General features: G+C 36.2%; 1 protein-coding gene across 8 annotated transcripts in view; it reads right to left on the bottom strand.

Moving 5' to 3' along the window:
• Nucleotides 1-5,610: 5,610 nt before the first annotated feature.
• Nucleotides 5,611-16,654, bottom strand: part of TIA1 (TIA1 cytotoxic granule-associated RNA binding protein) — a 30,701-nt gene continuing 19,657 nt past the window's right edge. For 5 of the 8 annotated variants that reach the window (XM_005867788.2, XM_005867791.2, XM_005867790.2 and 2 more), the window contains 7 exons: nt 15,055-15,130; nt 11,503-11,611; nt 11,015-11,110; nt 10,811-10,895; nt 10,117-10,240; nt 9,136-9,281; nt 5,611-8,258 (listed from right to left, as the gene is read on the bottom strand). In XM_005867788.2, the coding sequence (XP_005867850.1) occupies nt 8,132-8,258; nt 9,136-9,281; nt 10,117-10,240; nt 10,811-10,895; nt 11,015-11,110; nt 11,503-11,611; nt 15,055-15,130 (763 nt within the window). In that variant the 3' untranslated portion in view covers nt 5,611-8,131. Of the gene's footprint in view, nt 8,259-9,135; nt 9,282-9,842; nt 9,948-10,116; nt 10,241-10,810; nt 10,896-11,014; nt 11,111-11,502; nt 11,612-15,054; nt 15,131-16,654 lie in introns of those variants that run through there. The other 3 variants (XM_005867789.2, XR_313686.2, XR_313687.2) reach the window with 3 other exon arrangements.

The following is a 16,654-nucleotide window of genomic DNA, read 5'->3' as shown; positions in this document are numbered from 1 at the left end:
GACAGTCGTTATTGGTCAGAGCCGCGCATGCGCTCTGAGTGCCCGCCCACCTCGGTTCGCATTGTCTGATGGGAGTTGAAGTTTCCTCCTCCTGCAGGCTGCTGAGAATTGCTGCAGTAGTTTCCTGAGGTTCTTCACTGGGGCTGCAGTGTTTCTGGCCGAACCTCCGAGTTCGGAAGGCACTGTCAGCTCTAGGGCTGGTCTGAAGAGTCCTGTTTCTGAGTAGAGTTCCATTGGTAATGATGGAAAAAATCGCCTTAGATTTTCTACGTTATTAGCAGATATCGGTTGCGTCTTACCGTTTTATCAAAGGAGGTCTTGTTCAACAAATTAATGCGTTCTATCACTTCTATGTTTATAGTAAGCTATTTTTTTCTCCCTTAACTATAGTCTGACACATTATTTTAACGTTTTCCCTTATCATGAGTTTGAAATCGGCTTCCTACGTCCTAGTTCTGGTCCTTGGGGTCACAAAGAATAAGTATAAATGCTTTTTGTTCGTGAGTGAAGATAAATCCTGAGTGCAGTATGTTAAGGGTGAGGCCTGTGTGTGTTGATTTCCTGAAACTTTGGCCCTGGTCTGGCTACTTTCTAGTGCCGGCGCTGTGGGCAGGTTGCCTGGGAAAATGGCCCTTTCCAGGAGGTAAGGGGAGAAAGGCACACTTTCTTCTTGAGATCATATTTTTTAGTTATTCTCCCACGCTAGGAAATAATTTATTTTGTTTACATTTTCAAGTATAAGCATATTGTTATTGGTATTCTTAACATTTTTTCTTCTTTGTTTAAATTAATAAACTTTTTTGGAGCAGTTGTAGGTTCACATAAAAATTGAGCAGGGTGGGAGGGAGGGAGGTAGAAGAGGGTATGGGGGGGATAAATGGAGATGAAAAAAGTAATAAAATAAAATTGAACAGAAAGTACAGACAGTGCCCATCTACTCATTCCCTGTCCCTACACACTATTGACATCCTGCACTGCAGTGGTAAATTTGTTAACAATCGATGAACTTACATTGAAACATCATTAACACCTAAAATCCATAATTTACACTAGGGTTCACTCTTGGTGGTGTATATTCTATAGGTTTTGACAAATGTAAATAACAGGTATTGACCATTATAGTATACAGAATAGTTTCACTGCCTTAAAAGTCCTCTGTACTGCCCTAACCTACCCTCAGTGGAGCGTCGGCCTGCGGACTGAAAGGTCCCAGGTTCGGTTCTGGTCAAGGGCATATACCTTGGTTGCGAGCACATCCCCAGTAGGGAGTGTGCAGGAGGCAGCTGGTCGATGTCTCTCATTGATGTTTCTAACTCTCTATCCCTCTCCCTTCCTCTCTGTAAAAAATCAATAAAATATATTTTTTAAAAAAGTCCTCTGTACTCTGCCTATTCATACCTCACTTCCTCCTAACCCCCTGAAACCATTGGTACTTTTACTGTGTCCATAATTTTCCAGAAGGTTATATTATTGGTATTATAGAGTATGTAGTCTTTCTTTTTTTTAAAAAAAAAATATATTTTATTGATTTTTTACAGAGAGGAAGGGAGAGAGATAGAGAGTTAGAAACATCGATGAGAGAGAAACATCGATCAGCTGCCTCCTGCACATCTCCTATTGGGGATGTGCCCGCAACCCAGGTACATGCCCTTGACCGGAATCGAACCTGGGGCCTTTCAGTCTGCAGGCCGATGCTCTATCCACCGAGCCAAACCGGTTTTGGCTAGTAGTCTTTCAGATTGGCTTCTTTCATTTAGTAATATGCATTTAAATTTCCAACTTCTTTTTAAATCTTGGCTGTATCTATAGTGAAAACCCTCTTTTTGTTCCTAATTTTACGTGTGCTTTCTTTTTCCTGATCAGTTTCATCATGATGTTTTATATTTTATTAATCTTTTCAAAAGAACAAACTTTTTGGCTTGTTTGAGCTAGTTTATTATATATTTATTTTCAATTACATTAATATTTGCTCCCATTTCATTATTTCTTTCCTTATTATTCTTTTTCTAACTTCCTAAGCAGGAAACATAGCTCATTAATTTTATCCCTTCTTTTCTATTAGCATTAAGGTTATGCATTATTTTCAAAGTGCCATTTTACCACAAATTTTGATATGTATTATTTTCATTCATTAACAATTTTAAATATTTAAACATTTTTACTGTGTTCTTCTTTGGCTCATAAGTTTATACATGTGTTTTGGAATTTCTACAAGTTTTTGTTATTGAATTTAAAAATTGATTTTAGAAATAAACATCGATTTTTTTTGTTCCATTTACTAGTATTCATGCATTCATTGATTGATTTTTTTTTTTTTTTTTTAGAAAGAAGGAAGGGAGGGAATGAGAAACATTGATGTGAGAGAGAACCATCAATCAGTTGCCTCCTGTATGCACCCTGATCGGGGATCAAACCCACAACCTTTTGGTGTATGGGATGACACTCCAACCAACTGAGCCACCCTGTGAGGTTCCTGAAATATATGCTTTAGAAGTTTATTTAGTATTTGATTAATCATTGGTAAATTCTCTTGGCTTTATTTTTTTACTAGAGGCCTGGTGCACGAATTCGTTCACAGGTGGGGTCTCTCTGGGTGGCTTGCAGGGATCGGGCCGAAACCCGCAGTCCAATGCCGCCTTCCTACCTGCTGCTCCCGTTCATCCCAGGCCCACTATGCCTGCCATGGGCTTGTGCCCAATCAGTCCCCTTTGGGAGAGGCTTGCACTGCTGCAGCAGCGCTCACCAGCCGTGAGCCCTGCCTCTGGTGCCCTCCCAAGGGGAGCTGCCTGCAGGATTGGGCTGAAACCGGCTTTCCAACATCCCCGGAGAGGTCTCAGATTGCAAGAGGGCACAGGCCAGGCTGAGGGACCCCACGGGTACACGATCGATTGGGCTGGGGAGGGTCCTCGGGAGGGGTCCAGGGCGTGTCCAGCCCATCTCGCTCAGTCCTGATCTGCCAGACCCCAGCACCAAGCTAACCTACGGGTTAGAGCATCTGCGCCCTGGTGGTCAGTGCACATCATAGCGACTGGTTGACCAGTTGACTGTCTGCCCCTTGGTGGTCAGTGCATGTCATAGCAAGCAGTTGAGCATCCTTAGCATATCATTAGCATATTATGCTTTGATTGGTTGTTCTGCCGTTCAGCCTACAGTGGGGCCTTGACTTATGAGTTTAATTCGTTCCGTGATGGAGCTCGTAACTCAAATTACTTGTATGTCAAATCAAAAAGTGAACGAGTGAGACACGTGATGCTGGGCTGATGTTGTGGCGTTCACTGTGACCTTCGCTGCGCCAACTAGCGGTGGGGTATCTGAAGCTGGCTCGTAACCCGAATTTTAGCTCGCAACTCAAAGCAAAAATCGGCCGAGAGACGGCTCGTATCTCGAAAAACTCGTTAGTTGGGACACTCGTAAGTCAAGGCCCCACTGTATTTGCATATTACCCTTTATTATATAGGATTTCATCCTCTTGTTGTATGATTGTTTTAGGTTGGTTTTTTTCTTTCAACACATTGAAGATATTATCCCTCTGAATTCTGGTTATCAACTTGCTGTTGACATATTTGATGTCAATCTAATTGTCATATCATTATAGTGTTCTTTTTTTCCCTCCCTCTGCTGCTTTTAAGATCTTTTTTAAAATATATATATATTTTTATTGATTTCAGAGAGGAAGGGAGAGGGAGAGAGAGATGGAAACATTAATGATGAGAGAGAATCATTGATCAGCTGCCTCCTGCACACCCTCCACTGGGGGTCAAGCTCACAATGCTGGCATGTGCCCTTGACCAGAATTGAACCTGGGACCCTTCAGTCTGCAGACCGATGCTCTATCCACTGAGCCAAACTGGCTAGGGCTAAGATCTCTTTGTTTTTGATAATTTGTAATTTGACTATGTATGTGAATATGGATTTCACTTTATCCTTTTTGGAATTCAATGTGCATCTTGAATCTGAGAATTCCTATCTTTCAACAATTCTGGTAAATTCTCAATCATTATCTTTTTGAATATTGACCATCCCAAATTGTTTTCTGTCTTTATGGAACTCAAGTATTTACTTATTTATTCATTCATTCATTTTTAATGTATTTTTATTGATTTCAGAGAAGGGAGAGGGAGAGATAGAAACACCAATGATGAGAGAGACAGTGGACTGGAGAGAAAGAGAGAGAGAGAATGAGAGAGAGGAGAGGAGGGGGGAGAGGAGGGTCTTTTAATATTGTCAGTGAATTTATTCCTATTTTAATTTCTTGTTCTGAAATTTTACTATTATCACTCTTCTAATTTCTTGAATACATCCTTCTTTCCTCTCAGGATATTACAGTTCTTGGAAGTTTTCTAATTGATAGTTGCTTTTTGTTTAGATCTACTTTTCACAATCCAAGTTTCCTTCAACTTCGGTTATCTTTGGCTGTCCTTATTGAAAAGTGAAGAGCTAAAAACCTGTTTGGAAGATCTGTGTACATGAAAGGGCTTAATGACTGGCATACTCCCACTCAATATAGGGGGATTGGTGGCCATTTGGCTTTTTTCCTATCAAGAGTTTAGCATGGTCAGTGTGGCACAGTGGTTGAGTGTCGACCTATGAATCAGGTCACGGTTCAATTCCTGATCAGGGCATGTGTCTGGGTTTTGGGTTCAATCCCCAGTGTGGGGGGTGCAGGAGGCAGCCAATCAATGTTTCTCTCTCTCCCTTATCCAAAGTCAGTACAAATATATATATTTAAAAGTTTAGTTTTTCCACAGAAAGATCCTCCAAATCCTTGTGTGTGCAAGTGTGGCCGTTCATGTGTCAGATCTGAACAAGGAGGAGGTAGGGATCTCATTTACCCATTATGTAAAATTGTACTTAATCCCTATTTTCTGTAAGGTATTTCATCCTAGTCTAAGTAACCCTGAGTCAGACGTCTACTTTTTCCTTTTTTTAGTTGAATTACTATCAGAATAACTTCTGCCTCCAATTTGAGAGGCTGTAATGTAAAATCCTATTCAATTGAGACACACTCACATAAATTTTATTAAGGCCCTTAAATTAAAATTTCTTGTTTTAGAGGATTATTCTTCAAGTTCTAAACACAACAATAAAATGCAGTAACTGGAAAAAATGTAATAACCCCCTCCAAAAAATGATTTTTAGAAATCACTCTTTCAATGAAAGGGTGTGCCTTTTATTTCCTATAAACACATTTTATTTTTCAAACTGACTGTCACCTCAAGAGCACCTGTAGCACTTAGTAAACCTAACTCATTTGTATATGCAATCTAATCCTAATAACTGCCTTCTCAAATGTAATAGAACTCTAACACAAAAGGAAGAGGAATACAAAAGGAGGGGAGAAAACACAGGGATAAAACAGGAGAATAAAACTATAATGTGAATTTCATTTTCAACAAAGAGAATATCAACAAGGAAAATGAGATCTTGATTTATGAGTTGAATCTAAATAATTCCAGTTCTTTGTTGTATTAAACAGAAACACAATGCAAACCATGGTTTCTGCAATAAGATTTTAAAAAATCTAACAAAAATCTGAATGAATATAACAATATGGCTAGACCAAAAAGAAAAAAAAATCTATCACACAATAATCACTGAAGATTCCACAAGTTATAGAAAACATAAAGGAACTTTAATATACAAACAGTCAGGGCAAAAAAATACTGGATTAATGACCCATTAAGTGTGAGTCACATCAGGTTCTTTACAGTACCAGATGTATTTAAAAATAAAATTTGAATGCATATTGTAAAGATTAAAACCATTTTTTAAACTTTTAATTTCTTTTCTTGATACTAATGCCAGTAAGTTTAGACTAAAAAAAGATCTTTAAGTGATTTAACATTCAGAGTAAGATTTAAACCAAAAATAGCAACGTTCCTAAATACGAATTTGTTCAGTAGTAACCTTTTCATCATGAATAATACCACTTTTTTTTCCAGAAAGTAGTCAATGTACATTTTAAGATTTGTGCAATAAAAAAATATACTGGCTAATAAAAAGTGTTACTACTTGAGATCGTCAAAATGAAAGAAAAACTATACTTTTGCTTATTTATGCCCAAATAATTTACCCTGAACTCCACAGATGTGTAGTAAATATTTCTGAAACAGTGAAAAATAAAGGTCCTAAAATAGAAACATAAGCCAGAATAATTTAAAAATAGTTTCCTGATATTTTATTTTTTGAGTTATTTCACTTACACTGCTTTTGGTTGCATGCCCTGATCTGTAGAAGTTAACAAGGAAATAAAATTTCCAAGTATTTAAAAAATTTACTCATCTTTCATAAAGCAACTTTTAATGTAGCAACACTTAAAAATACACAGTGACTTAATGAAACATTAGTACAACTGCATAGAATTGAGCTCCAGAGACTTATATACTAGTGAGTTGTCTTTCCTGGGCTCTGGTTTACAAGAGTATTGGCTTAGAGACCAGCTTAGTCACTTGTTCCCCTTTAGGAGAAACAGGCCTTTTCTGTTCCTAAATAACGTACTAGGAGCTATCTGAAGCTCTTAAAAACAACTGACCATCCAAATATGTATACTGGGGCCCTTTCCCTTTGTGAGTCAAGGGAGTTTGTGACTTGCACTGAAAACAAAACAAAACTATTCTAAGAGACTCTGAAATGTACTAGAAATTTCAAAAACTAGAACAATGCTATCAAAGATTAAATCTCTTAATGCTCGGAGCCACCCCAAAATATAATAAAATGGGGAACTCCAGGAAAACAGGTACCAAAAGAATCAAAATAATGATTGCACTGAGGATTCTCCTCTTTGAAGGCTGTTTAAGGAGGTAGGATTTTAAAGGTTTTTTTGTTTATCTTTTGGCCTCTGAATATTTAAAAAATGCTTTGCCCGGCTGGTCCTTCAGGCTAATTTTGGCGTTCACAACGAACCCCAAGCCTGACCTAGGATATTCTACAGTTTCACAGCTATTATCTGTACATATTAAAATTAAGTTGATTTACTCTTTTTGAGTAAATACAAACTAGAAAATGGCAAATTAATATATTCCTTTACATACAACTTTGTCTAAAAATTCTCGAAAAACAAGAGCAGATGACTTTGTATTCAAAGACTACCAAAGTGTGTATTTGATAATCACATGCAAACAACTTAAAACCTTACAAATCTCCTGTCAACTCTGCATGATACCTTTAAGAAGGAAATGACATACAAAGTTTGCTAACTGTGCAAAATATTAAACTGCTAAAACATTTTACATAATGAAATAATACATGTAAATGTAAAAGTTGACACATGAAATTAGCACAGTTCATAAGAACTTATCACATTTCAGAGATTTTTTTTAGTAACAAGTTTTTTGTTTTTATATTTTCTGGTACACAACAAAATTTATCACAGAAGATAAAAATTCTTTTAAACAAAGTCAACAGGGAGTTCTTGAGGCACCTTCTCATATAAAACACAAGATGAATGCAATTAACAATCCATCTGAGAAAAGTTTTCAATCTAAGTGAACATTTGTTTTTCCATTTAAGTATATTATACAGAACTTTAATAAGGCAAGACAAATTTGTGAAAAAAAATGTAGATACAAAAATGATGTAAACTAATAATTTATATTAAAAAACCCCAAAGGGAAAACAGTGGAGATGGGATAGTTCAAACAAACCTTTGTAAAAAGACCTAAAACAGAATTGTGCACAAGCTGAAGATTATAAAGAACTTCTAGACTCTGCACAGTTTTGGTTTTTCGTGTTTTGTTTTTATATCTTTATATTACATGTTTTAAATCATATCAGGAATGCAAACTAGAACTGCACACTACTTTAGTGGAAAAAAGTTCAACATTGTGCAATTTTCTGCCTCTTAATTTTTAAAAAGTGGCAGCAATCCCTGCATTTGTGTTTGAAACAAGGATCTGAGAAACTTTATTAAAAAGGTAATGAAGGCAAAAATTGGCAGACATCCAGCATCTTGTTTCTTTTTAAAACAATATGGATGGTTAAGTAATTTCATGATTAAAAAATGAATGTTTTAAATAAATACATTGTATCTGACATTTGCACTGACTGATTTGATTAAATCTTTAAGTAAACAACGGCTTTACTACACTCTCTGTAGCCTCAAGCCACTGGCTTTAGATTCTGGAGTCCTTTTTCACTGGGTTTCATACCCTGTCACTCGATACCCTGCAGGCTGACTAGGCAACATGCTGCCGTTCTGTCCTGGAGGTGGTTGCATTCCATAATTTGGTCCCATCCATGGCGCAGAAGTCTGTGTCTGACTGGGAGAGCATGTGAAAGAAGCAGAGGGGAGGGAAATCCACTGATTAAAATGAAAGGTAACACCAAGAACAAATAACATATAGAGAGGAAATATACTTTTTCTTTAGCTCAGAAAAAGAATTATTATGCCAAGGAAAGCAAAGGTACAAGCATCCTCAAAGGTTTAATTTGTACAGCTTAATCTTGTTTGTTTAATTACAGCTAAGAAAATACCCTTAACCTGTAAACATTTATCCCCTTTGACCTCAGGAAAAAATTCATCTTTCATCTCAGGAAGAAATACCATACAACTGGGTTGGACATATGGTGAACAAGCCACTTCCTGAAATAAACCTGACCATTTGATATGTTAAGACTAGCACTTATATTACTCGAAGAAAAAAGTAAAACAATTATTAGCATATTGTAAGCACATAAATTTTTTCAATATTATAAATACAAGTTTCTTTTTTTAAAAAACACTGTAAAGTATTTTAATCTTTACCTTCTCAGATTGTGTTTCAGAAATTTAAGTAAAATTGCATAATTCAGGGTGTATAAAGAAGCTTCCATGTAATAATAAACCCTTTTACACAGAAAAAATGAAGAACGAATAAAACAACTAGCAACAAAATAACTGTATTCAAGAATGGCCAAGAGACCATTAGTCACATTACTTATAATGTTGGTTATACCTCAAGGCAACATATTTCTAGGCAAAACTTTAAAGAGATATACCTAAAACTATAAATTAAAAACTATTCTAAACTAAGTCCTTCAAAGGTTAAAGCTATGCTTTGGAAAGAGGGCCACGCTTCCTACTAATTTCTTAAAATCTCTTAAAGTTCTTGACATTTTCAAAGGCTAATAATAAATAAAAAGAGCTAATATTCTTACTTAAATCCTGGCTGGTTCCATGGCTGGCCATACATTCCATATGCAGGTACTTGCCAACCATTAGGCATATACTGGCCAATTTGTTGCGCATTTCCATACCACTGGCCCCATTGGCCATAAGGTTGTGGATATCCAATTTGATTCTGCTATTAAGTAAAATTATAACAGATAATTTAGTATTATTTGAAGTTATATGTCCTAATATACTACAAATAACTAATATACATAGCCATACCAAATAGGGCCATCAGTACAATTAAAATGAAAGGATAAACAAGAGTTTAGAAAGTGACTGCTAAAAAAAAAAGTGAGGTTATATTACTATAACTTGACACAATACTCTGAATAGCATATTCTTTGTAAGGCAGTGGATAATGTTCTGGTAATAAATATTAAATTCAGTATAATGTTTAGTGCTTTATAAACTATTCACATGACTGTTTCCTTTAGATAAGGAAGATACAAAGATTATTTCTACATTCAGTTTTCTTACGCCTATCTTAATGCTCCATTTACAATTCCCTCATAGAAATCTTTGTGGGATCAAGTTAACCACTAAAGCTGCCTGGAAAAACAAAAGCAGCAAAATGCCAAGGCCCTAAACATAAATATAACTACATTTTTATTTCAATCAAGTCAACAATGCTTGTGAATTCTCCATATAATATGTGAATAAATCTACCAAGTATTAAGAAAAAATTTAATACCCTGTTAGGTTTGTCGGAGCATTTTAAAATCCACTGTGTATGAGTCAATTGAGGCGGTCACATTCATCATGTCACCACTGCAATCCATGAGCCACCACTCTGGAACTATAATACACGTAGGATGAGCCCTTATATACTATCATTTTAATATGCACTAGAAACTTATTAACATGGATTATAAACAATTTCATTCTAAAACAATATATATATATTTTAAAACAATATTATTAGTATTAGCCCAGTAATTACTCTGCAAAGTCAAGAACCTTCTCACCTGTTGCACGGGATTTATCATATCAAGAGTTTCTTTGCCCCAATAGCATTTCACAACATGACCTTCAATAGTAGTTCCATTAACAGAAACAATTGCATGTGCTGCACTTTCATGGGAGTTGAATCTATTGAAAACAATATTAAGAATCACCAATATAAATTATTTAAAAACTTAAGAATAAAACGTATTTTTTAAAATCAAGTTGAGCCCAGCTGGTGGGGCTCAGTGGTTGAGTAGCGACCCATGAACCAAGAGGTCACCAGTTCAATTCCTGGTCAGGCACATGCCAGGTTGCAGGCTTGATCCCCAGTAGGGGATATATAGGAGGCAGCTGATCAAAGTTTCTCTCTCACTGATGTTTCTATCTCTCTATCCCTGTCCCTTACTCTCTAAAATAAAAACATATTTTAAAAAAATCAAGTTGAGCCAGGCAATTTACATAAAAGAATCAATAAAATGGCATATTCTCCCCCACGCCCCCCTCAGATCCTGTAATTCTGGAGAAACTTCTTTTAACAGAGGATGTTTTACTGGCTTTGTGTTGAAAGATGGGAACTATTAAAAAACAGTGGCAGATATGCTAAATGCTAGAGAAAATTTTATTTCTTTATAACCGAAGTAAATTTTTAAGAAAAACACTAAGTTAAATTTATAAAAATAATTTTGGAGAAATTTTTTATAAAGCCACCCCTACCGAACAAATGAATATCCTTTATCTGGAAAGACTCGAATTTCCATTATTTGTCCAAATGGTGAAAAAGTCTGACGCATTAATTGTTCTGTTAGACAAAAACAAAACACAAAAACACACCCATTAAATGATATTAAAATCCACAAATATTAAGCTTTTCGGTTTAAAAATTAACCTCAAGATGCCATACAGGTAAAGCCCCCATACCTGTTAGCCCAGAAGTGACACCTCCACAGTATACAGTACAGTTGCTTGGACTAGACTGATTTACGACCTCATCATATGACAGCTGTTTGGTGTTTGCTGGGGATGGAAAGATTTATATTTTTAATTAAGTAAAATGTTCAGAAAGAGAAATGCAGTATTACTAGTAACTACACTACTGTAATAGTAGTTATCTACCTTGAACAAAATACTTATATAATACACATTATATTTGATTGATGATTAAAACCTCCCCCAAGAATGTCTTTAATATTACTCAATATTCTCTATTTAATAGGAGACTTCACATTAGAGATAATATTTACTATTTGTAATTACAAAAATGAAAACTAAGTACATTTTAGAACAGTAGTCTTGATTTGCTTCTCATCTATTTCTGCAATAAGTCTCCAGGAACAGCTCTAATATTTAAAATCTAATGTATTTTCCTCCAAAATTCCACATTTCCTTTTCTTCTCCAATACACCTACACTCATATGTACTCTTTGGAGCTGGAGGCTTTCGGGTTGCCCAGTTAGTTCTGATTTGTCTTCCTCCGAGCCACTGGCCACCCATCTGTTGAATGGCGTTTTCCGCATCCTGTTCCACACATTAGAAATGACAAAGAAGACATTATTAATTGATGTTAAACTGTTAGCAGTAGAGAAAACTCAAGTTTGCTTTTCACAAATGTTTTTTGAGTGAAAATGCTTTACGAGATACACAATATGTGATAGCTCACCTAAAATGCAATGGCGCTTTTAAATTATCTTTTTTTCATTTGGATATCAGACTTTGGTTATGTTAATCACGTGAAAAAGTCCAAAGCCCAAAAGCCCTTCTGAGGTAGCTATTATAAAGTTCATGTAACAACTTAAGACTATTATGGATGAAAATCTCACTTTATACAATCCAACAAGTAAATAAATATTGAACAGATATCATGTTCTGGACAGCAGGTTAAATGCTAGGGATATGTTGGTGAATAAGGCAGATGTAGTCTCTACTGCCATGGAGGTGACAAAGTAATTACAAACTGTATATGCTATGACAGAAACAAAACGCAGAGATAGAGATTATGGACCTGGGGATCTACTTTAGGCAGCATGATTAGGGAAGGTCTCTTTGAAATAATATTTGAGCTGAAATTGAGAGGAAAAGGAGCTAGCCAAGGCAAAACACCTGGGAAGAAAGTCCTGGAAAAGGGGAAAGCATTGTAAACTGTGTAAAGGCAGCAAAGAGACTGGATTGCATCTGAAAGAATGTGAAAGATGCCTAATTTCAGTGGAATCTAGTGAACAAAAAGGGTGCCAGAGAAAAAACTGAAAGATTTTAAGTAAGAGATGAGCATGATCTGATTTATGTTTTTAATATATCTTATTGATTTTACAGAGAGGAGAGGGATAGAGTTAGAAATATCAATGAGAGAGAAACATCAATCAGCTGCTTCCTGTACGCCCCCTACTGGGGATGGAGCCTGCAACCAAGGTACATGTCCTTGACCAGAATCAAACCCGGGACATGCCTAGCTGGTGTGGCTCAGTGGTTGAGTGTTGACCCATGCACCAAGAGGTTGCCAGTTCGATTCCCAGTCAGGGCACATGCCTGGGTTGCGGGCTTGTTCCCCAGTATGGGGCATGCAGGAGGCAGCTGGTCGATGTTTCTCTCTCATTGATGTTTTTATCTTTCCCTCCCTCTCCCTCTGTATCAATAAAAAAATATATATTTTTGCTGAACCGGTTTGGCTCAGTGGATAGAGCGTCGGCCTGCAGACTCAAGGGTCCCAGGTTCGATTCCGGTCAAGGGCATGTGCCTTGGTTGCGGGCACATTCCCACTGGGGGGCGTGCAGGAGGCAGCTGATCGATGTTTCTCTCTCATCGATGTTTCTAACTCTCTATCCCTCTCCCTTCCTCTCTGTAAAAAATCAATAAAATATATTAAAAAAAAACAAAAACGAGCAGCTTACAAAGGCCATTCTTAGTGCTAGAAGGAGAAAAACATTTTATAAGACTAATATAATATCCAGATTTTATTATTTTTAAAATATTTCTTTGATTTTAGAGAAGAAGGGAGAGGGAGAGATAAAATCATCAATGATGAGAGAGACTCACTGATTGGCTGCCTCCTGCACACCCTCTACTGGGGATTGAGCCTGCAACCTGGGCACATACCGTTGGCCGGAATCGAACCCGGGACCCTTCAGTCCGTAGGCCAACGCTCTATCCACTGAGCCAAACCAGCTAGGGATAATATCCAGATTTTTAAAATGTTGGTGGTCAGAACTAGTACAGTAGTAGTGAATGTAACCTAAAGGAATAGAACTGGGATGGGGGTGCACAATGAATAAAAGGAGAGGAATCAAAGATAACTACTATATTCCTGCTTGGGCAGTAGGAAGGACAGTGTTAACATTTACTGAAATAAGAAGCCTGGGAGGGAGGAGCAGAACAAGTTTGAGGAAGAAAAAAAGAGCTCCCCTGAAGACACATTAAGTAAACTTAACTGGAGATATAAAATTAGAGTCATGAAGAAAGACTAGGGAAAGAAAAAAGCATCCTGGAATAAAGCCCTGAAAAACAGCAAAATCTAAAAATTGAGTAAAGAAAAAGTTGCCAGCTAAGGTGACAGAGGAGGAGTAGCTAGTGATGAAGAAATCTACAAAATTGTATTGTCACAGAGCCAAGGAAGCAAAAGTCAAAGGTGAACCAGAAAACTAGTGTTGGTAGAGAGTGGTAGAGAACGAAAGCCAGCTTAGAATGAACTGAAAAGTAAATGGAGTAACCTGGCCAATGTTGCTCAGTGGTTGAGCACCAACCCATGAACCAAGAGATCACCGGTTTGATTCCCACGCAGGGCACATGCCCGGGTGCAGGCTCAATCCCCAGTAGGGGGCATGCCTGAGGCAGCCAATCGATGTTTCCCTCTCTATGCCTCTCTTTTCCTCTCTCTAAAAATCAATTTAAGAAAATAAGTAAATGGGGTGTAGCTTTGGTCTGCATGTGTCAAATGTGGGCTTCAACTAGAAAAAGAATAGGCAAATTCAAGGCTAAATGTCATTCTTGAGACACACAAACAGTAAATACACACTGTAGCCTCCCCTTATCTGTGGGAAATATATTCCAGGACCCCCAATTTATGCCTAAAAATGCAAATAATACTAGGAGGTCACAGTTGGATTCCCGATCAGGGCACATGCCTGGATTGCAGGCTCAATCTCCAGTAGGGAGCATGCAGGAGGCAGCCAATCAATGATTCTCACAAATCACTGATGTTTCGCTCTCTCTTTCTCTCTCTCCCTTTCTGAAATCAATAAAAATATTTTTAAAAAGCAAAAAAAAAAAAAAAAAAAAAAAAGTACTTTATGGCTTCTCTTTAACATAGCTGAATTACGAGCATCACTACTCTTGTGAGGCCATATCTGAGTAATAAAATAGGGATACTTGAGCACAAGCACTGTGATACTGCTATCGTTGATAACTGAGACAGCTAAATGACTAGTGGGCAGGTTAAGTGTATACAGTGTGGATACACTGGACAAAGGGATGATTCATGTCCTAGCTGGGATGGAGTGAGATTTCATTATGCTACTCAGAATGGTGTGAAATTTAAAATTAATGAATTGTTTATTTCTGGAATTTTCCCTTTAATATTTTCATGAATTTTCCATTTAATATTTTAGGCAGTGGTTGACCATGGTAATTGAAACCAAGGAGAGTAAAACTACAGATAAGGCGGGGGGGAGGAGGCACCATTATATTCTCTCCCTTCCTCTCTTTCTGAAAATCGATGAAAACTTATTAACAACAAAAAAAGTCCCCTCCTGGAGCATTTTATTAGCTACTCTTAAATTATCAGAGGACTATAAAACAGGGAGATAATGAACATATCCTTTAGTGAGGGTGGTTAATTATCAGTGAAATGAACAAATGGCCGGTGAAAGAAAAGACTATTAAAACAAAATGAGTATTTTAATTCTTTACTCTTGAAGCACTGCACATGCACTTTTTCTTTTTTTTGCACATGCACTTTTTATTGAGCTCACCCATTTGTTGAAAAAGGAGACAAAGCCATAGCCCTTAGATTTTCCTGTTGCCATGTCTTTTACCACTCGGGCATCTCTGAAATTAGAACAATCAGAAGTTTAGGTTTGCAAACTCTCCTGTGTGTATATCAAGTGAGAATTTCACACACAACTTATTTTCATGTTTCATCTTCATTAAAATGAACCTTTAATGCAAATTCACCTTTTATTCTATAAAATTTATCATGTATTAGCAAATGAGGCTTAATTTTATAAACATGCAAATCAATAACTTCTTAAATATGTATATATACATTGTACAAAAACTGCTTCCCATTTCAAAAAGTTTTAAACTTTTAAATATTAAGCATGGTGAAGACAGCTATTCAGATGAATTATTTAACCACTTACAAGGTTCACAGGCACATTAGATGAATGGCTTTCTTTATCCATGCAATTTATAACTTGCTATTTGATACCATATACTACCTAATCATTAAAATAGAAAACTGGAAACTAAGAGAATAAAAAACTTGTATATTCCCTAAATTAAGTACATTATTTTCTCAGATCAATTCATACCCCCGCCCCCTTTTGGACTATTGGTAAACTTTGAAAACTTGACATTTTCAGAAATGCTAAATAATTGAAGAAAAAAACTAGACACACATTTTAGTTTTAAATTATATATGATTTTATACTGAATTTTAAAATAGCAATCATGTAAGATTGATTGGAAACTATAAGATATAAGAGCAAAATCTTAAAAAGTCAGAAAGTAAAAAAGCACGCCAACATTTATCCACTGTGAACCGTAGCTTGTAGTTAGCCAGGGCAATTCTGTCCATTCTTCAGAGATACTCTGCAAAATAACCAGACCCCTATTATTTGAGATTGAGTAAAAAACCCAACCATGATAGCTAAAACTCCATACCTCAAAAAATTGGACTCAAATTGTGCTTCACAGGCAAATCTGCTTTTAAGTTAGCCAGGTATGTTACAATGCTTGTTCTCTCAGGACACATAAACAAAACAGGCACTTTCACAACAAAAACCCAAGTCAGAAAGCCATGCAATATAATTTTATATTAAAGTATACATAAGCATATTTTGATCAACTTCAAAGTGATTTATGAAATTTTTAAGGTCAAAATGACAAAGAGGTAGTGGTAAAAAAGGAAAACTAATGCAAGTCACTTCTTAATATGTAAAAATACTTATTATCTGTAAGGTACACATGCATTAATTTGGTAGCTGATTCACTTCTATATCAAAATTTGTTAGATTACCCAAAACTCAAGGAATAGAAAGTTTACTATATTAATTAGAGAAAGAAAGTACTATATTTTTTTATACTAATATTTTAATAGGTCACCATTTACTGCATGTCTTCTAAAACTCACTGTTGTAGGATCTCTACTCAGACTATCATAAGAACCTTTCAATATATAGTTATCAACTTATCTCCTTTAACAAAAAAAATCAGAAAATGATGCTACCCTACTGAAAATGGTTCTTTTGAATTTAGGAACACACTGCTTGAGTAGCATAAAGTTTAAATATTATTTATATATTACCTCAACTGAAAATTATAAAATTTAAGGGAAGGCCTTACCCAAGA

Source organism: Myotis brandtii, unplaced genomic scaffold, assembly GCF_000412655.1.
Source record: "Myotis brandtii unplaced genomic scaffold, ASM41265v1 scaffold251, whole genome shotgun sequence".
Lineage (NCBI taxonomy): Eukaryota > Metazoa > Chordata > Mammalia > Chiroptera > Vespertilionidae > Myotis > Myotis brandtii.
The sequence above is the reverse complement of the archived record's forward strand: the minus strand, read 5'-3'. Positions and strand labels throughout refer to the sequence as shown.